At 40.5% G+C, this 21,106-nt stretch overlaps 1 protein-coding gene across 6 annotated transcripts in view; it reads left to right on the forward strand.

Annotated features, from left to right (window-relative positions):
- The window catches only part of ATXN7 (ataxin 7), a 104,575-nt gene that overhangs the window by 77,339 nt on the left and 6,130 nt on the right, over positions 1 to 21,106 (forward strand). For all 6 annotated transcript variants that reach the window (XM_037903615.2, XM_037903618.2, XM_043551797.1 and 3 more), the window contains 7 exons: positions 9,535 to 9,784; positions 11,129 to 11,391; positions 12,095 to 12,177; positions 15,527 to 15,792; positions 17,222 to 17,420; positions 18,542 to 18,663; positions 19,953 to 20,892. In XM_037903615.2, coding sequence (XP_037759543.1) covers positions 9,535 to 9,784; positions 11,129 to 11,391; positions 12,095 to 12,177; positions 15,527 to 15,792; positions 17,222 to 17,420; positions 18,542 to 18,663; positions 19,953 to 20,892 — 2,123 coding nt within the window. The remainder of the gene's footprint in view (positions 1 to 9,534; positions 9,785 to 11,128; positions 11,392 to 12,094; positions 12,178 to 15,526; positions 15,793 to 17,221; positions 17,421 to 18,541; positions 18,664 to 19,952; positions 20,893 to 21,106) is intronic.

Consider the following 21,106-nt stretch of genomic DNA (forward strand, 5'->3'; position numbering starts at 1 on the left):
ACTATTTTAATCAGTGTCCTTTTTCTAACTGGATCAGCTTTATGCACCTCTCTGGCAATGGAAGGAAGGAAACCAATAAAATACAGTACTGTTTTTTATGTTCCGTTTGACACACGCATGAAATGCAAATATGAAATTAAGTCTGAATGTTCAGTGGTCTGTTGTACCTAATTATTTCCGTAGATATAGTACTGCCTGATGGATGGAATTCCACAGTGATCTAAATACTTTGCAGAAAGAAGCATCAGTTTCAACTTCAAATTTCCTTCTTCATATGGATTTGTATGAAAACTAGTTATTTCAGTGTTTTGTCTGAATAATACTGTATGGGGCAGCCTGAACACTTTAACAATAAAACAACACAATTGAAGAGTAGCAAAATATGAAAATCATACACTTTGAGACTTCTGCTTAGTGGAAGATGTGAAGTGTTCTTGTTAGCACTTTTATTATCTTTGTTTTGTAGGAGAAATTAGAAGTGTGAGACAGTAAACAAATTAAAATGAATTTTAAACATAAAACCATTCTTGACTCTTTGTAGCAAAAACATATGTATGTCTCAGTACTTCCACTGTCTGAACTAAATTCTTACCTGTAAGTAAGTGAAACATCTGTAGCCTTGTGAATGAAAATTAAGGTTGCAGCATTTTTCATAGAAGTAGATTTCTGTGTGTTCAGCTGAGTGGGGTTGCTTCATTTTTCATGTGTTCTGTTAGCACTGGCACAGGTCCGTTTGATTCATTGCCCAATACTTACATAAGGAGTCCAGTACAAAAACTTGAGTTTACAAAACTTTTGATGTATTCATTTTATATTCTGTGGCCATACCTATTAATTGACATACAGGAATAATGAAAACCACCAAAAGTGTCTGAAAGATTTGGTTATTAAATTAAGTATAATATTGAACAGAACATTAGGAAACCTTGAAAGGCTGCTGCTCTGATACCTGCCATGTTAAACATACGGCAATGAGAGTGGTGATTTATATAAAACAACCTCTTCAACTTTATACAAGAGAGACCTTCTGATGTGGTGTAAGTCTTAAGGGGAAGTAAGGTTAAAAATCACACTTTTGTCTGAAAACTGTTTACCCACTAGTGATACAACAGGCTAGTACTAACGGAAAGAGGTAATCAGCTGCTTCCCCCCGCCTCCAGTTTACTTTATGCGTTTGACAGCACTTTGTGTGTAGTTAGTTTAAAGGTTTTCCCTGTGTAGTCAGTTGGTTCCCTTTTTCTACATGTGAGGCTTTCACACAGCAAAAGGGAAAAAAGGTGAAATGGTTTTACAACACTCCAAACATTGGCAGTAGGACTACGGGGCAAGTGAAGTGCTAGAAACCGCTTAACTTTCTTTCCACTGAATGCATCCGATGAAGTGAGCTGTAGCTCACGAAAGCTCATGCTCAAATAAATTGGTTAGTCTCTAAGGTCCCACAAGTACTCCTTTTCTTTTTGCGAATACAGACTAACACGGCTGTTACTCTGAAACTTAACTTTTTAAAAATTTGAATGGATTTCAAGCGGATATTTTCCTTTCTATTGCAGTATTCTGTATTGCTTAGGCAGTAATCATTTCACATGTCTTGCTCTATCATGAGTCCTTGGTACTCAGGAACATATCTTTCAGTATGGTTATTGTAGTGATAGAAATTGAAAAAATGTATGCCCTTTTCCAGGGGGTTTCTAACTCTGGATCTATGTAATTTTTGAGTCACTGTATGGAGAATGAGCCACATGCAAATTATTGGTAAAGATGTTTGGTTTTTTTCAGGGTTTCATTAAAAATGTGCTCTAATATTTATTTGAGGCTCCTGCAAAGTTTTGAGCACCCTTAACTTCCATGGGCTTTGATGGGGAGATGAGAGTTCTCAGCACCTCATAAGATTAAGCTCTTGGAGAGTCAAACAAATATGGAGTGGTTTCGTTTTTACTTTTCTGTGTGACAGCAGGTTTGTTGTGTGCCTAGCGCATGTCTGACGGGGGTACCAGAATACTTCTAAGTTGTTTGTCCACAATCTAGATTACATCTTTTTGATTTTTTTTTAAACAGATTTTCAATACTGGAATTAAGTTATTAGTTTGAAAAATCATTGCTGTACCATTTGAAATGTCCTTTTGAGCTGTCACATAAAAGACACATCAGATACTATTAAAGTATAGTTTTTTGATTTAGGGAGAATGGTGGTGTGAAGGGGAGGAAACAAGGATGTTATAGAAACTGTAAAACACCTGGACATAATTATTTTAAAATATTTTTAGACTGAGTCACAGATAATGATAAATGGGAACTGTAATATATTGGCAGATGATTAAGCAGTGTTAAGCAATGTAATATGTTCAGCATAGTATGCCAAATCTTCTTGAGTGTTCAGTAAGTTTGTATGGTAATCATTCCATTTAAGGACATTATCAAACTGATACTAAATACGTCTCACCATAGCCGTACTTTAAAATGAATGTCGAGTTTGGAGAAGAGTATTAAATTTTCTCACACAAGGAAAAGCTGCTGTATTCCTTAAACTAGTTTTTACATGACACAGCTTAAACAAATCTCACTTGAAAATGTGAATGTAACACCAAGATGGAGACATAATATCATTAAATGTGCTGGCAGAATAATGTGATTGAACTGTGCAGCTGTTGGTTCCCATTCATATCGTCCCAAACTACCGGTAGTAATAGTATCCCCACCTCTGGTAAATCATTCAGCAGCAAACAGGGACGAGCAGATTACCCAAAATTAGAGATCAAAGGCTTGGAAATAGCTGAGGGGAAAAGGCCTCATTTTATTTTATTGATAATGTACCACCATAAAAGTAATTATCTGTTATAAAAAGACTGAGTCCACATTTCCTAGTATTCCAGCATTACACTATTAGTTACTTTTACTGTTTTAATATTTTATAACACATTTCGTGGACGCTGTACAGTGTAAGAGGTTCTCATTTAATGTTTGGTGGGCATTTTCCTAACTCATATACCCAAACCAGAACAGATGCAGCATCTGCAACAGAAGGAGAAGAAAGCCTAAAACAAGCTTGGTTTGTTTGTTTTTTTTTAATTTTGTGAATATATATTAATATACAAAAACTGTTCAAGTAAGGCTCTTTGAGATGGAGATCAAAACAAAATACTATATGTAATCTCCACGGTCTGTAATTTTTCCACAACCCCTCAATACAATACATTCAGTGTTGCTAAATTAGGTAAACATTTTGTACATACAAACTTTTACAGTTATCCTTTTGAAAATGTTTTTTGTTCTGTTCTGCATTATTTCTCACACATCTTTTAATGTATTACAATACTTGGAAAAAATAAATCTTCCTGACTAACATGCTGGTGCTCAGGTTTTAATTCAAACATGACTTAAAATGCAAAACCTATTTTATAAATTCACTGACCCCTTTTGCACCTCACTTCTGCCCGCAAATGCCCCACATTCCAGTGATGGTTGTGCATCTGTGACAAGCTGCATCTGTCTCATGATTGTCAGTACCAGGCTCAGTATTGGCGAAAAATTAGAGACGACCTTGCCAAGGCAGGATTGTGTTCCCCTACTGTATAATTTCTGGAGTTTAGTCTAGTTATAAGTAGAGCTTGTACCACTTCCCTTGGGAGATAGTTTCCCAGCCTAACATATCTTTAATCTCCAGATCTTCTCCTGATATTTAACCTACATTTACCTTTAATTTCATCTCATTACTTCTACTTGTGTCCTTAATTCCTTTCCAGCATTGGTGTTAGTTTGTAGACTGTTGTCACGTCTCTTCCCATCTCCTAGTTATAGTTTAACCAAGTAATGTATATTTGATTCTTCTAATCATTCCTCGTAAGTAGAGCATTTTGACTGTGTTAATGCTCCTTTTGGGTTCATTTGAGAAAATGAGTTTGCTGTCAAGAGTATAAACAGAAATAGCTAATTTTAAGAATATATTGGAGAATATTAAAAACAAATTTTGAATTAATAAATGAGTATTCTCACTGGAAGCTTGATTCTGAATTACACTCTTCCAGTTTCAGGACATAAGTGTGTGCTAAGTCTAACTAAAACCCTAAAAGAGCTAAAATGAGTATTGAATATTTTTGGTGAACTGCATGGATGCAATCTACAGATTGGAAATAATTAGCCAAAATTATTTGGTGAATAGTATTGAAAAGATTTAAGAAATTCATAAGCTGTTTCGGTATTGTATGTGAACAGGGGGAAAAAAGCAAAAGTAAAAAGTGCAATAAACATGCTTGGTCCTTCATCATTTTTTGTTTGTGTTATCTGAACTCATTCCTTTTTTCAACAGTATTGCCATCCCTAAGTGTTCAAAACCTGAGATTGGCTTAATAATCATTATTAAAATATGCAGTTATTTTTATTTGTTTTCTGATGTTTAATCCTTTTAGAATTAAAGTTTTCAAGCTCTGCTCAAGGATTTTGAGGACTGGGGGGAAAAAGTTTCTCATGACTACAGATGCTAAGTCTGAAAGAATATCACCAGTCTCAAGAAAATCGTGAGAGTTGGCAGCATTAGGTCACTTTCTTCCTGATGCTGAGCAACCCCAAAGCAAATACAGTATTCCAGATATAACGACACCAAAGCTTTATATCTCGCATAGAGTTTATACTGCCACCCATATTATAGTACTGTATCTGAGCACCTTCCATGTAAAATCAATAGCAAAATGTGTAGTGGACTTCCTGGAGTCTCTGTCCCTTTTCCCTTTTAGGGTGAAAATTCCGGGGTAAGGTTTGTGGTTTTGATTTGCTAGATTTTATTAATTTCCTTTTTATTTGATTGTAGGTTGATTTTTTTTCATATTTTGTTTGTACATTCGCTGGTTGGTTTGAGGTTCCTTGGGTCGAAGGGGATGTGAGCATTGTAGGTGGTGTTCTTACTAGTGGTGTCATTCTTATGATGGATAAGTCCCATAGAGTGGGACTGTTATCTCTCATTCCCATAATGTTGATGTGTTGGCATATCGTCTTGGTCATGCTCTGTTGAAAAAGATATTGCGAAAATAGAGGGAGTTCAGAGGTGTGAGTGTACCCACTAGCTCCCGTTAAAGTCAGCATGAACTACTTTTGAAAATCAGTCTACTTATTTAGGTACCTAAATTTGGGGTTTGGCCCCTAACTTTAAATGTATTAATTTTTGCCAAAAAGTCCTATTCATTTTGCCTTTTGCCAAGTCTTTCAGCATACAACCTACGTAAAACACAAGCAACAGGTAGTATTACCAGCTCACAAAAACTCCTTGCAACAAACAGCACAAGTAGACTGCCTCTGTTATGTCTCAGCCTACCATCAGAAAAACTTCTCAAATGACGACCCATAATCACATAAAAGCTTGATCCATGTGGTCCACAGTGACACTGCTATCGGTGGATCCTACTACCCCAGGAATAACTTCACTGCTTGCTATTGCTGCTGTTCACAGAGTTCTGAACAGTGAAAGTGACCAGAATCTTGTTAATTTCACACACCCCTCCTCCCCCCCACTTAAACTTGCAGACTCAGGAAGACACTGAAATTGGTTAACTACATTTGGATGGTTTTCTTTGCGGTCATAAAGGCCAGAAACTTTTTTTTTTTTTTTTTTTTAATGAAAGATTATAATGTACAGAAACTGATATATTAGCATCCCTTTCCCTCAATCATTGTTGGTGAGTACATTTTTCAAAACCTGTTCCTACTGTAATTACTAGTACTTTATATACATGACTCTATTGTCATAGCATCTGCACCAGATTTCTCTGTGATATGCAGGATAAAGATTGCATTGCTATCCTAAATTTCTAAAATAAGCATTTCTATTGGTACTTGAAACCTATCTTAGAAAACCTCCATTTTATGTTAAACTCTCTAGTTGTCCTTCTCCCTAACTACTGTCCATACTTTGAAAAAAAAATTGCCAATCTTTATGCTTGAACAATTCTATTATTGTTATTTTATCATGGTTATCATCGCAGGGCTAGGAGCGCAGTCCTATACCTAGCCCAATGGTACAAATACAAAACAAAGAAACAGTCCCTGCCCCAAAGAGTTTACAGGGAAGTGTAAGACAAGAGATGATGGATATAGACCGGTGGGGCTGTAAATTAGGACAATATTGGTCAGCATGGTAGGCTGTGGCCTCCAAGCTGCAGCAGCCTAACTGTTGTCAGGTTTTTTTGTAGGCATCAAGGCAAAGAAGAGTTCTAATTCTGGTTATTAGGCCCTTGGCTCTATACAGGAGGCTAGATCCTCACCTGTTGGATCTGGTTGGGGATTTCTTCAACTGTACGTATAGCACTAGCATAGCTCATTTTAATGGACAGTGGTAAAATGTTGGTGGTTGGCCTACTCTAGAGCTCACCATTTGCAGCAGCTGGGAAGCTCTGTTGGTGCTAGACCAATGCTGTGGAAATTCCCTAAAATTCCAAGTGTGCAGGCAGTCTAGGGTTTGGAGTTATTGTAGCTATTGGGAATATCACAATGCCATTGAGTTAGTGAAGAACCTGCATATTAGTATAAATATCTAGTCTGCAAAATCAGGATATCCCCATGAAGGGACAAAAGTTTTCAGGGTTTGCACAAAAGAAAACACGCTGATTCAGGTCACTGTTTTAAAAATATTTATCACAACACGGGTTTGTGCCGTATGGTGTGTAACCCTGATGTTTGAGTAACAGTCTCAGCCCCCTAGGTCGGTTCTTTAATTATCACCAGTTAAAAGGGTTTTTCTTTTTGTATTATTTTACTTGCACGAAGACTGGCTTTCCTTCTATGATACCAATACAAACAACAGTATAGTCTGGCCATTTTTTAGTCCAACCTTAATCCAGGGCTAATTAAACAGCCCTCACTAGAAAAAGAAAGTATTCATATCCTTTGGATTAATTGATAAAATTGGTATTTTACACAGTTTAACACTAATGATGATTTGCAAGATGATGATTAACCTCCTTTTTTATCCTAATCCTTTTTTCTTTTCCGAACACACTTAAATGAAGTAACACCCTTCTCTTATTTTAAATAAATTAAATTAAGTTAAAAATAAATCACATTGGTGACCTATGACATTATCAAAAACTATTTTTAACTGTGACAGGTATTTGGACTTTGAATTTGCTAAATATACAGTAGTTTGGGGGATATTGACTAATTTATCTCAGTAATTCACACAACGATCCTGTCATGGTTTATGTATGGAGCCTAGCTGCATCATAAAACTTCACTGAACTAATAGCCTTCAAATAGTAACTTATCAAAGCTACCCAGGGATTCTTGCCATTGCTATAAAAAGACATTTGGCAATAAACGGTTTGTCATATTAGAAGCACATCCATTTACTAGGATATAAGATGCTAATACGCTTTGCTTGAAACTCTCTTGTACAATGTCTAGTTTTGTAAATATGTTAAGTGGTTAATATTGGACATCATAGAAGATTTCTTGTATCATTTTAAATCGGGTATTTTAAAGAAAAAGTGGTGATAGTTACTGCAATTATGTTATATTTCTGTGGAAAAAGTTATCTGAGGATCTCAGAGCTCTTTACAAACAATATCCTTGTAAGGTGCTGGCAGTAATTATACCCATTTCACAGAGAGATAAGCAGAGGTACAGAGCATAAGGGACTTGTTGAGAGTCACTCAATGAGTCAGTTACAGACACCATTTCATGACTCTAGTTTCCTGATCTAATCTGTTCATCTCCTCAGTTATAAATACCTTAGTTCAGCATCCAGGAACATGTTTAAAATTCTTGCTCCTAGATGCTTGGGGATAGAGTTTGCTGGCCTCAGTCTGGTGCTCCCCCCACCTTTCTTGCCTAGTGGGGAGAGGTTGACTCGCTTCTCCATGGTTACTTCTCCCTGACGCTCTTGCTGAGAGTTGGGGGTGGCAGTGCTGTTGCTGGCTAGATTGGCACAGGGTTCGTGACCTTCTATGGATGGCTTCAACCTGTAACCGGGGTCCTGATTGGTCACAGAGTGACATATTTAGGGCTGGGAAGGAATTTTTTTCCTGGATTGAATTAGCAGAATCTCAGCAAAGTATTGCACGTTCCCCTGTGCCTGATGGGCCATCATGCAGGATGTGTGGAGTGGGGGACATGATCATTGCGTCTACCCAACAGGTGACAGAGTTCATTGCAGTTTTGTCACAACTTGATGGGCAAGCTTCCTGCCAGTTTAATTAGGTTTTGTCATAGCCCTGTGGCCATTTCTGAGATTGGAATAGCCAAATGGGTGGCCTTAAGCAATGTTAACAGTATCGGCTGAGAAGAAACATTATTACTAACAACAAGCAAGTGCCCGTCCATGTTCCACACACGCACCCTAGTTCTGTGGTCTGGTATGCTGCACTTGGCCAGTTGGTGGAGACACAGACATGCCTATAGGATAGCTGCCTATATGTGTTATCTAGGAACCACAGGGAGTTTGGGTTACCCAGATATTAGGTGAGTGAATGGCTTATTGCCATGTTTGTATGCAGGTGGAACTGGATATCCCATGTAGTTGTGAGATGTGTAGGCAGTGGTACTCAGCAATTAACTGTAATCACATATACATATTTAAAATCTACAGGCTATAAATTTGAAATGAAATATATCTAAACATTTGTTTATGTTAATGGCATGGCTATCCTTTTATTAAATGTAACTCCATAAACTCAGTCGTTTCTTTTCTGAAATGTGCATTATGGGAACCTGGCTGCTCTCAGTTCAGCAATTTAGGTGTCTTTTTCACGGTTAAAAAACAAAGAACGCACCTGGATAACTATTTTTCCTATGAATGCGTTGAGTCACTGAGGTCTGATACTGTAAGATAGATTTCTGTCGTAACTGGTCTGGTCAGATTATGAAAGGGGAGGAGAATTGCTCCCAGGAAAATTACAGTATAAATCTAGAAGTGTCTTAATGGTGTTCCAGATGTAAGAGGTTTGGGTTTTTTTTGTTGTTTTTTTTTGGCTTTCTAAATTGCTTTATTGCTGGGAACTAATTTAATAGACCAGAGAGTGAGTGTGGTGGGGTCCCTGGGGTGCAAACTGGACTGTGAGACCACTTAGCAGGCAGTGGCAAAAGATTAGTGTGAAAGTTCTTTCACCCTATTACTGTTTTGACCATTAGGAGGCATTAGAACAAAACATTTGATAATTCTTGATGAAATGTGAGAGTTAAGCTTGGCTGGCCTAGTGATAGTTCTGTGCTTTCCTATGTTGGAGACCTGGATCTGATTCCGAGTCTCGTGCTCCGTGGATTGAGAGGCACATGGAAGTATTTTTTAAAAGGCAGCTTGTTCAGCTAAGCATTGTTGGTGGAGGAATGAACTTCACCAAGTTAAGTCATTCCAGTGACTGATTAGGGAGCAGCATTGAAGGGAGTCTCAGTACTCCATGGTTGTGATGTGTGGAACCCTATAGAGCTTGTGTGGGGTAGGGCACCCCCAGACCAGTAAAGGAACAATTCTAATGGAGCAGATGAAGAAGTACGGTACTTTGGAATTGTTTCTGTGTTTACTCTGAAATTTACAAACACTCGTTTTCCTTTCAGAAAGAAGACACAGCTCCTCCAGCAAGCCACCTTTGACCCCTCCCTCCTCTTCAGTATTTTCCCTCTTTTCATCTTTGTCTTCAAAGAGCAAAGGTAGCAGTGGAAGTGGGAGCAATCGCTCATCCAGTGGAGGTACTAGTGCATCGTCATCCAATTCCAAGTTGTTGAAATCACCCAAAGACAAGCTGCAGATCAGTGGAAACAATAGGTTAATGCATCCGGTACATAGCAAAGTTCCGCACGATAAAATGTGAGTATATTCTTTTGAGAATCAATTTAAATGTTTTCAGTTGCACAGAAGCTGGTGCAAAGATTTGTAACAGTTTTAAGTATTTTGTGTGTTTGGTCATGAAAGATGAAATGCAATGATCTGTTGGAAAGGCTCTAAAGGAGATCTGTGTGGAGCAGTGATCACCAACTGGTCGACCACAATTGACTGGTCGATCTTAGAGGATCTCCCAGTCGATCGCGATCTCCGGTGGTGGAGCGGGGCTGCCACTAAGGCAGGCTCCCTGCCTGCGCTGGCCCCACGCCACTCCTGGAAGTGGCCAGCGCAGCCCCAGGGGTGGGGTGTCTCCTGCTGCCCCTGCCTGCAAGCACCACTCCCGCTGCTCCCATTGGCCGGGAACAGGGAGCTGTAGACAGTGGGAGCTTCGGGGTGATGCTTGCAGAGAGGGCAGTGCACGGAGCCTCCTGCACCCCAACCCCTTCCCCAGGCTCAGCCCAGAGCCTCCTCCCACACTGCAAATCCCTTGGCCCCAGCCCAGATCCCGCACCCCCTCCCGAACCCCTACCCCAGCCAGCTGAAAGTGAGTCAGGGTGGGGGAGAGCGAGTGATGGAGAGAGGGGGGGATGGAGTGAGTGGGGCAGGGCTTTGGGGAAGGGGCGGGGCCTTGGGGAAGGGGCAGGGTAGATCCTGGGTTGCCCATAAATTCAAAAAGAGATCTTGGGCATAAAAAGGTTGGAGACCACTGGCCTACAGCGTAGGCAAACCAACAGCATTGCTCCAGGAGAAATCCTACATAGGTGCAGCTTGAATCTTTCTCAGTGAAGACCATCCAATATAGGTCCAGATCCTATAATCTGATGTGCATGGTCCGATCCAGACTTGTGTGGTACTTCAGACACAGTCATAAGGGTTGACCTGCACACATCTGATTGCTGTACTCGCACCATAATTTGCTGTCACCAGAACAGGGCATCTTGCACTGGGTCTTCTGCCAAAATTGGGCCATCCCAGCTGTTTGTGCAATACAGTATAACTGTGTAATGTACATTTGTCTGTGTTGCTAAACCACACGTCCTCAGTTCCTCGCTGATGCTGTAGAAATGTTTCTGAGGAGATAGTGTAAAGAGAGCAGGAAAGGATTGATTTTCATCTTATTGTGGACATCAGAAAGTAGCAAAAAAATATATTAACAACTTCTAAAATTTAAAAATGGGAATTATTATTACCTATGTTTTTGCTGTGAATAGAACAATTCAGAATATTTTCGAGTAATGGAGCACTTATTCGGTAGCTTTGATAATCATGACCATGGGGTACTACAGTTATTTGCAAATGGTCTTTTCCTTTATTTCCCACTAACTACAGCATGACTCCATCTGTCAAAGTGGAAAAGATTCATCCAAAGATAGATGGTGCACTATTGAAAACTGCTGTTGGTCCAACTTGTTCTACTACTGTGAGTTCCTCAATAAAGACTGGCCTTAATTGTCCCTCAATACCAAAGCCACCTTTGCCTTCCCCTGGACAGATACTGAATGGTAAAGGTCTTCTCTCTGTGCCTCCATTTTTGGAAAAGAAACCAGAAGATAGTACAAATAATAGGAAATTCTTACATAAAAGATTGTCAGGTAATTTAAAAAATATTGTTTGCTATATTAATAGTAGTTGTAGTGTATGAAGATATAAATATAATCAAAAACATTCTTTTAAACAGGTAGTCGATGGATTTTAATTACAGTGCAGAAAGTTGACTTCAGGTATTATACCTGCCTCGGAGTGCCCCAATGTTGGGGGGTTTACAGTTACATTTTCCTATTACTATAAATGTCTTTCTGTTGCTGTGTGAAAGACCCACCCATACAGAGGAAACTGAATGGCTTACACAAAGTAAACTGAAACACAGGAAAACGGTTTTCTCTAATCTTTCAGTTACAGTAATTTTGGGTGTTACTTATGTTAAATTAAAAAATTCAGACAACACTATTCAAATTGATATAGTGCCCTTTTAAGTCTGTTGTTATTTTTACATGAATACATGTTCCTTTGCTGTGAAGAATTTGATTCTGCTGTGAGACTTGACACAGTCATAAGCGTCTGTCTGCATAGATCCTGCTGCAGGATTTGGGCCTAAATTTCAACCAGTCAGAAACTAGAAAAAAAGGAAATGTTTTTAAAATTCAGCAATTTCTAACATTTAGTATTAAACGCATGTGTCTTGAGAACAGGTTCAGTTATATATTTTATGATTAAAATTCTGACCAATATTTTCAAAAAATGTTTTTTTTATCTCTCTGATTTTACAATAATGGTATATTTGTGTGCATTTGCTAGAGAGAGAGTTTGATCCTGATATATACTGTGGCGTCATTGATGTGGAAACCAAGAAACCCTGTACTAGGTCTTTGACATGCAAGGTAGGACACATTCCTCCGAATAAATGTATGAAGTAAAGTTTGAATTTTCTGCGCATCATGACAGAAAACTGAACATCATTCAGCTCACTGCTAAACTTCAGTGATGTCCACTGAAAATGATATCCTCTGATAAAACTGTGATGGAGACTGGTAAAAATCTTAATTCTGGTGGGGGAAAAAATATTTTTCCTAAGTTTTAATTACATGATGCTAATGTATAAAAATTGTTGTTAAAAAAGTCTGAGGATGAGTACAATTAATAATGTCACTGTTAACATATAGAAGTAGGGTCTGATGACTTTTCCACTATAAACCAGACCTGGGTTTAAAAAAAGTCTTGAATATGTAATGTTTCATTTGGGATCAGACAGAAGGTTTCCTGCGGGGAGGGATATTTATTTATTTTAAGTTTTTTCAATTTGCCAAGTAATTCAAAATATTTGTTTAGGGCCAACCTTTAAATTCAACTATTCACACAGTTCTACTGTAAATACGTATTATAGGACTGCCTTTTAAAAAAAATGGTTGACACCAGAAACTTACCTCTTGTCAGGGGTGAAAGTAAGTTTGAGGACTTACCGGTACGCTGGAGTCCTGAGCAGGGGGCCTGGCCTCAACCGGAAGAGGCGTGGCCTTAACCGAAAGAGGCAGGGCCTTAAATCCCCGGGCCCTTTAAATCTTGATTTAAAGGTCCCGGGGCTCCAGCTGCAGTAGTGGTGGCTGGGAGCCTGGGGACCTTTAAATCACCCCCGAGCTACCACCTGCAGAGACGGCAGGGAACCCCGGGGCTCGGGGGCGATTTAAAGGGCCCAGGACTCCAGCTGTCGCTACCGCAGTGGAGCCCCGTACCCTTTAAATCCCTGAGGAGCCCTGGGGGCTCCCGGCTGCCACCGCTACCCCGGGGCTCTGGGCTCTGGCAGAGGTTTAAAGGGCCTGGGGCTCCGCTTGGTAGCAGCTGCCGGAGCCCCGAGCCCTTTAAATCCCTGCCGGAGCCCTGCTGCCCGAGCCCTGGGGTCGCGGTGGCCGGGCTCCTTCGGGGATTTAAAGGGCCCCGGGGCTCCAGCCGCCGCTACCGCCCTGGCCCTTCAAATGCCCGCCGGAGCCCCACCGCTGCTACCCCAGGGCTTCGGCAGCAGGGCTCTGGCGGGGATTTAAAGGGCCGGGGCGGTAGTGATGACTGGAGCTCCGGGGCCCTTTAAATCCCCGCCAGAACCCTGCCGCCGCTACCCCAGGGCTCAGGCAGCAGAGTTCAGGCGGGGATTTAAAGGACATGGGGCTCCGGCAGCTGCTACCACCTCGGCCCTTTAAATCCCCGCCAGAGCCCCGCCGCCGCTACCCCAGGGCTTCGGCAGCAGGGCTTAGGTGGAGATTTAAAGGGCCGGGGCGGTAGCGGCGGCTGGAGCTCTGGGGCCCTTTAAATCCCCACCGCAGCCCTGCCGCCGCTACCCCAGGGGTTTAAATTGCCATCTGGGAAAGCTGGTCCCGGTACGGCGCACCGGCTCTTACCGGAACACCGTACCGGGGCATACTGGCTTACTTTCACCTCTGCCTCTTGTAGAAGTATTCAGGCCTCAATTTTACCCATCTTACGTAATTTTACCCATCTTAAAATTGTTAGATGTTCTTATTGGGGAATAAAGAAAAGGAGGACTTGTGGCACCTTAATGACTAACCAATTTATTTGAGCATAAGCTTTCGTGAGCTACAGCTCACTTCATCGGATGCTGTAGCTCATGAAAGCTTATGCTCAAATAAATTGGTTAGTCTCTAAGGTGCCACAAGTACTCCTGTTCTTTTTGCGAATACAGACTAACATGGCTGCTACTCTGAAACCTGTTATTGGGGAATGTCTCTTTGGCTATAAAGATTAATTTTAAAAAATCCACCCATCACAAAGAAATTAAAAAATATAGTCACTGCTTTATGTGGGACCTAGACAAAGCAAAATGTTTCCCACAGGAGAACTAAGTCTGTAGCAGATTTTAGAAGGTGGCTGTATCAACCCGAACGCTGCTGCCTCTGTGGACTGTAGTTTGATATTGCTTCAACTCTTTTTCTGAGAAGTCCTTATCTAAAGAGTCTCTGTCTAGTAGGTCAAACTCTGTACACAAAACATCTTTTAAAAAGTTACAGTCTGGTGAACTCTGGCTCTAAACATCAGTTTGAACAAAAGCGATCACTTGTCCCTGAGAAGTTACAGAAAGTAGAGACAAGAATCATGTGTGATCTTGAAATATTTAGCTATGCTGCTGCACAGCACCTGTGCTGCCAGCAGAGGGCCCACCAGCTACCTAACAAACAAGCCACCTCTGGAACAAGTGTAGACATAACCGATATTAACGACAAGGAAGAAAACTTGAAGGTAATGCCTCCTTGAAAACACAGGGGGCAAAGCTATTGTTCTCCCAAAGGAAAAGTAAAAAGTGTCAAGCTTCTAAGAGAGGATTGTAAACAGTAGGGAAATAAACTAAAAGCTTTAAAGAAAATACGAGCATCCCATAGAAATTCCTTCCACTCTGCTTACCCCTAAAAAATACTGTTTTCATATATTTTCAGAGCTTAATAGTAAGGCGGAAAATAGGCTTGTTTACTTCCACAATAAATAAAAATTATTGAGCCCCTCGAACTGTGTGAAAATAAGGCCTTGGGAATGAATTTAGCACACGTAAACAAGGGAAACAATCTTTTATCCTACTGCATGTAGATTTTGCCATCCATGTATTTAAGTCCACTGGGTGTTCAGGATCTTTCAGGAGTGGGTCAACCCGATATAGTATCGCCTTAATCTCTGAATTTTGTTGCTTTTTTGGAGTTGTAATTGTTGATTCTGCTGTGTTTCCTTGTGGTTTTAATATCCATTACCATACAGTAGGTGTCCGGGAATACACTAGTTTGCAAAAGCAAATACATTTACACGGTTATTAAGTTTAGTACCCTTTATTTAAAAGTCTGTTTTACATATTATGCTCAGCAGTCCCACAAATAAACATAAAAAATTGATACTTTTCTCTTACGAGAAGATCATCTGCTGTGCTTCATGATTTGAAATAAATGGTCAGGAAGCATTCTTATATTAATAATGAATGTGAGACTTTGAAAAAGGCTTGAATATCAAACTCAAGGCTTATGAGACCTTTGACCGTTTTTACTTCTTAAAGAGCATTGGCTTTAATTACTATTGGCTTATCAAATAGGAATATAAACACCCATTAGGCCATCTTTATGTTTCTTGTAAAAGCCATCCCTTGCTTTAGTTCCTCCCTTCTAGAATTGTTTTATATCTGTCTTGAGTGTTTAATTTCTGCAAATGAAATTGCCTTGGATTAATGTTTGATGCTTTGATTTGCAGACACATTCGTTAACCCAGCGGAGGGCTGTACAGGGTCGAAGAAAACGATTTGATTTGTTATTAGCTGAGCACAAAAGCAAAACCAGGGAAAAGGAATTGCTTCGACATTCGGATCATCATCAGCAGATGCCCCCTCTCAGGGAACCACATCCCTCACCTTCTAAAACTTCCCAGGAGCTGCACCAAAATTCTCATGGACTTATTCCTACAGAATCAAAGCCTTTAGTACCTAATAAACCCAAACCTCACCCCCCCAGTCTTCCAAGGTAAGTGAAATCTGTTTATCCATCAAGTGTGAAATTAGTCTGGGGAGCAACCTGATGGGTTGGTGGCAATGAGTGCTACCACGTGGGAAATGCAGATTCATTCGCAACTCAGGGGCTCTTGCTCTGTGCCTGGTGATTACTCGCTCAAAAATTCCACACTGGATCTTAGGCTATGTCAGGCGTCGGCAGCCTTTCGGAAGTGGTATGCCGAGTCTTCATTTATTCACTCTAATTTAAGGTTTCGCGTGCCAGTCATACATTTTAACGTTTTTAGAAGGTCTCTTTCTATAAATCTATAATATATAACTAAACTATTGTTGTATGTAAAGTAAATCAGGTTTTTAAAATATTTAAGAAGCTTCATTTAAAATTAAATTAAAAGGAAGAGCCCCCCGGACCGGTGGCCAGGACCCGGGCAGTGTGAGTGCCACTGAAAATCTGCCCACGTGCCATAGCTTGCTGACCCCTGGGCTATGTCTACACTGCCCCGTAGTGTAGACATAGCCTTCCTTAGTCTTAGGTGAACTGTATCTCCTGCCCTTCTAACATGAGGCCATGATGGGTGGCCCAGGGAGATAAATGCTGGCTTGAGTAAATGAAAACCAGAAGCTCCATTCTATAGCAGCTATTCTGTGTTGGTGCTCCAGCAAGGTGGACATGGATAAATAGAAATGTGGTGATTTAGGAGTACAGAGGAGAAGGAAGTGAATGCAAAATGAAGAAGTTGTTGCAACAGTAAATTAATTTAAGGCATCCAGTTTAGCAGTGCCTCCGGATCCAGTATAGCAGTAAGTCAGGATGGTGTGAAGGCGATATCTTTGTTTAATGAGCTTTTAAAAATACCCAACAGTTTCTGGAGTGGAGAAAAAGAAGGGACGACCGCAAATGGAGCGGTTGGGACTGGCTGGTGGAAGTGGTTGGGGACTGGGAGTTGAGACTAGACTACTGGTTTTATTTCTGGCTCTGTTACTGACTTGCTGAGTGGCCTTGAAAAGCCACTTTAACCTTTCTAAAAAAGAACAGGAGGACTTGGGGCACCTTAGAAACTAACACATTTATCTGAGCATAAGCTTTCGTGAGCTTATGCTCAAATAAATGTGTTAGTCTCTAAGGTGCCACAAGTCCTCCTGTCCTTTTTTGGATACAGACTAACACGGCTGCTAATCTGAAACCTTTAATCTTTCTGTCTCTCAGTGTGCCTATCTGCAAAATGGATATAATGATTCCTCCTTTTCCTGGAGAGTTGTGAGACGTAATTGTTAAAAGAATTCTGAGATACTGGTATTATGACAGAAAGGAAAACGTGGAAAACCTGGTTTTGAAAAAAAAGCACCTTTCTATACAAGCAAAAAATTGCAGGCATAATAAGTAATTCCTACTAATGTAGCCTTTGTTCAGTAATACCTTTTCCGTGTATTTACTTGTCCAGGCCTCCAGGCTGTCCAACCCAGTACAGCGGAAATGCCCCTAGTGACTCTCTTTCGGTCCATGAATCTCCACACCCTCTGTTGCCTGCAGCTGAGCCAGCATCTCGTTTATCCAGTGATGAGGGAGAGTGTGATGAAAAAGAAGAACATGTTGAAAAACTGGATTGTCGTTATTCAGGTCATCATCCTCAACCCGCCGCTGTATGTTCTACATCCTTTACTGGTTCTGAATTTGTGAACAAATTGATTACGGTTTTTCAGTGTATTTTTTGGTGGGTTTGCTAAAATGTTCTCATGCCACAGGAAAATGTGTTTGTTACAGAATAGGCAGGAAAGGTTTAATCATAATTGTCAGAGTAAATGTGCTATGAGAACACATTCTGAGATATCTCCACTGTAACGTAAGAGAAATCAAAATGCCACAAACATTGGAGGTGGAAGTGGAAACTTTCTGAAGTGTTTTGAGAAAAGGGTAGCTGTGAAACCGGCACATGCAAAATAGTGGTATGGTTTAATAACACTTTCAGTATTCTATCTGTTTTTAAATCACGAGGCTAGCCTTAGTTTTGCGTAGAAATAATGGGTTGCAGTAACATGGCTGCATGTGAAAATCTTGGCAGCAGTTGGTACATGTGGCATACTTTCATTTCCAAAAGCAAAAAAAAAAAAAAATTCACTAAAATATTTGGGCATGTGATGTAATTTAACTCCTAGATCTTTTAGTGGAATCATTAAAAACAGATTTTAAATGATTGCAAGCAATTTCTTGTAGAGAGCTAACATATTTATTTAGATATATAATGTACATCTTGTCCTATATATAATGTATATCTTATCCTCATTGACTTCGAGAAAATTTAAAAAACCAGTTCACCTAAAAACCAGCAGCTGTCTCCCAAAAAGACTCGGCCTCAGTGCAAAAGAAGCTTCCCCATAAACCACAGGCTCCTCTCACATACACCTTACAGTATGGCTTGAATGTCAGAGCAAGTATGGGAGTAGGTTGCAAACCTAATGGCCCCTCAGGAAAAAAAAAATCTACCACTTTCCCTCTCTCTCTAATCAAGGTGACTCCTATTAAAGGTGGCAGCATCTCAGAGAGAGAAAGATGGTCCTCCTTGCCAGTTGGGCCTGAGCTATTTGGGAATATATACTGAACATACTTTTTGGGCCATAAGGATCAAAGTCCTAATGTACGTTCGCTATCTTAGGTCCTTAGACTTTTCCTGTATATTATTGGTCTGTAATTAAGTGCGTTAATTTATTATTTAGAGAGTTGTTATTAAAATTAGAAAACACCAAAATAAAATCTGTATTTTCAGTTTTGCACATTTGGTAGCCGGCAGATTGGAAGAGGTTATTACGTTTTTGATAAGCGGTGGAACCATATCCGATGTGCACTTAACTTCATGGTGGACAAGCATCTTAATTCGCAGATGTGGAAGTGAGTAGAAATGAAAGGGTTTTTTTTTAAATTATTATTCTTGCGATTGTACAAATAGATAACGCTTGAGAGAAAAATGGCTTTCCTGTTGTAATAATAATTCATTAAAGACATTTTAAGAATAAACTAAACCTTCTTATCACCTCTTTTTAAATTAGCACCTCCCAATAACACAGTAAATGTGAGCAATAGCTCCATTTAAACTTTCATCTGGAGAATAGGAAGGGATTGAGTTACACTCACCAGGAGACTATATTCTTTACTTTTCATAAAACTGTAGCCACAGATCTTCTGTCTTTGTATTCTTGGGCTGAGCTGAGAGTAGCTGGAACCTTTTTAAAGCAATATGACAGCTGACAACTTGTGCTTTCCTGTTGGACATGGAAATGAAATCTGTTGAGCAGTTTCTAAAAGTCTAGTGCCTCAAATCCTAATTATGGTTCGTTCTCAAACACTGCTGTAGAGGGTGTTTGGTATCCATTGTGGGGGACTTGGGAGCAGGAGTGTCATGAGCACTTGGATTGTTTAGTTGGGGCTTTCTGTTTGAGTGTTGTTTGGTTGGATTGGATCCAGGTCCCATTTAGTCATAATTTCCCACTGCTCAAGCTATCCCAGAGCCAGTAACGGTGCCAGCTCCAGCCCAGTCACTGAAGCTTGTTGCACTGAGAGCAGTTCTTTTATGGTCTTTTTCTCTATTTGCTTTCCTCTCCTTCTGGGGTCAGAAAGGCTCCTGTGGCACCTCCCCTCAGAACAGATGGTCCTGCTCTTCACCTCTCAACACAACACTTCCGCAAAAGCTCTTGGTGTCAGCATCACCGTTGGTGCTGAGAACTGTCCTGGAGCCTCCTTTGTAATTCCGAGGTCACTGCTTCAAGGCACTATGCCCCTAGTGACTTGTTGCCTTTCCAGGGCTCAAGATCTATGAGGCAGAGGGAACGCAGCATAGAAGTCAATTGTAAAACTCTCAGTGATTTCAGTAGAAGCAGAGTTAGGCCAATGCTGAGCACTTTTGAAATCTCACCCAGAAAAGCAGACAGTAATATTTAGGGAACTCCAGTTACAGATAAATAACCACGTATACATCCACCAAAGGAATAGGATTACTAAGCAGTGCTTTACTTGTTTGCAATGTAGTTGGGTTAATTTATCAAAATGTTTTAGGGTTTGATAAGGTTAGTATTTTTGCACTGAACAAATGCAAACAGAATTATTCTAATGCAGGACAGTTTGTCTAGTCACTGACGTCCGTGCACAAAGAATACTAACTGTTTCTTCTTTTTCTTTCCTAGGAAAATTCCCCCAGCATCTAGCAACACCGCGTCTGTTCGTGCTCCGCATTGGACAAACTCAATGCCTACGTCACAATATGGTGTCAGTGCTGCAGGTTTCCTTTTACCCACCACGGTTATGTCCTCACCAACACTGGTTTCTCCTTCCTGTATGTCTCTTAATAGTAAATCGGTCCCATCACATGGAACTACACTAAATGCCAATCCTTCTAATCTGGGTGCAGTGGACCCTGTCTGCAGTATGCAATCAAGACAAGTGTCTTCGTCCCCTTCAACACCTACAGTGCTTTCCTCGGTACCTTCACCTATGCCCAGCAAACCTCAGAAATTGAAATCCAGCAAGTCTTGTAAACCGAAGGAATCTTCTGCTAGCAGCGCCAACTGTAACAGTACCAGTAGCAACAGTAGCAGTGGTGGCTCAGGAAAGAAGCGTAAAACCAGTTCCGCACTGCTAGCACCTTCGTCTCATTCCACAGAGTCCTTTAGGAAAAACTGTGTGGTGAACTCTGGGACCTCTTATCATTCATCTGTGACATCTTCGTCGCACAGTGTTGGCCTCAATTGTATGACTAGCAAAGCTAACTCTGTTAGCCTCAAACATGACCAATCAGGGAGGGGCCCTCCTACTGGAAGCCCTGCAGAATCGATAAAAAGAATGAGTGTGATGATGAACAGTAGTGATTCCACTCTTTCCTTAGGGCCATTTGTTCATCAGTCCAGTGAACTGACTGTAAATTCACACAGCAGTTTTTCACATGCACACGCTTCCCTGGACAAATTCATAGGAAAGAAAAGAAAGTGCTCACCTGGTTCAAGCAGCATAAACAGCAGCAAATCAAACAAGGTTGCCAAATTGCCATCTGTGAACAATGTTCATGCAAAACACACCAGTGCAATCACAGGAACACAGGGACTGATGAACAATTCTCTTCTTCATCAGGTATGACATTTTGTATCGAAGATATTTCACTGACGTAAGCTTGACAGATTAGCTTTAGAATCTGTAGACTTCCACTGGTGACTGTACGTGGTTACATTGGTCATAGTCAGAGACTTTAAGGCCAGAAGGGACCCCTACAACAGCTAGGTCGTGTCCTGTTACAGTATTTTAGGTTGACTAGCTGATTCTAGACACTCTGTTAGTGAAAGGTGGA

Source organism: Chelonia mydas, chromosome 7 (genome assembly GCF_015237465.2).
Source record: "Chelonia mydas isolate rCheMyd1 chromosome 7, rCheMyd1.pri.v2, whole genome shotgun sequence".
Lineage (NCBI taxonomy): Eukaryota > Metazoa > Chordata > Testudines > Cheloniidae > Chelonia > Chelonia mydas.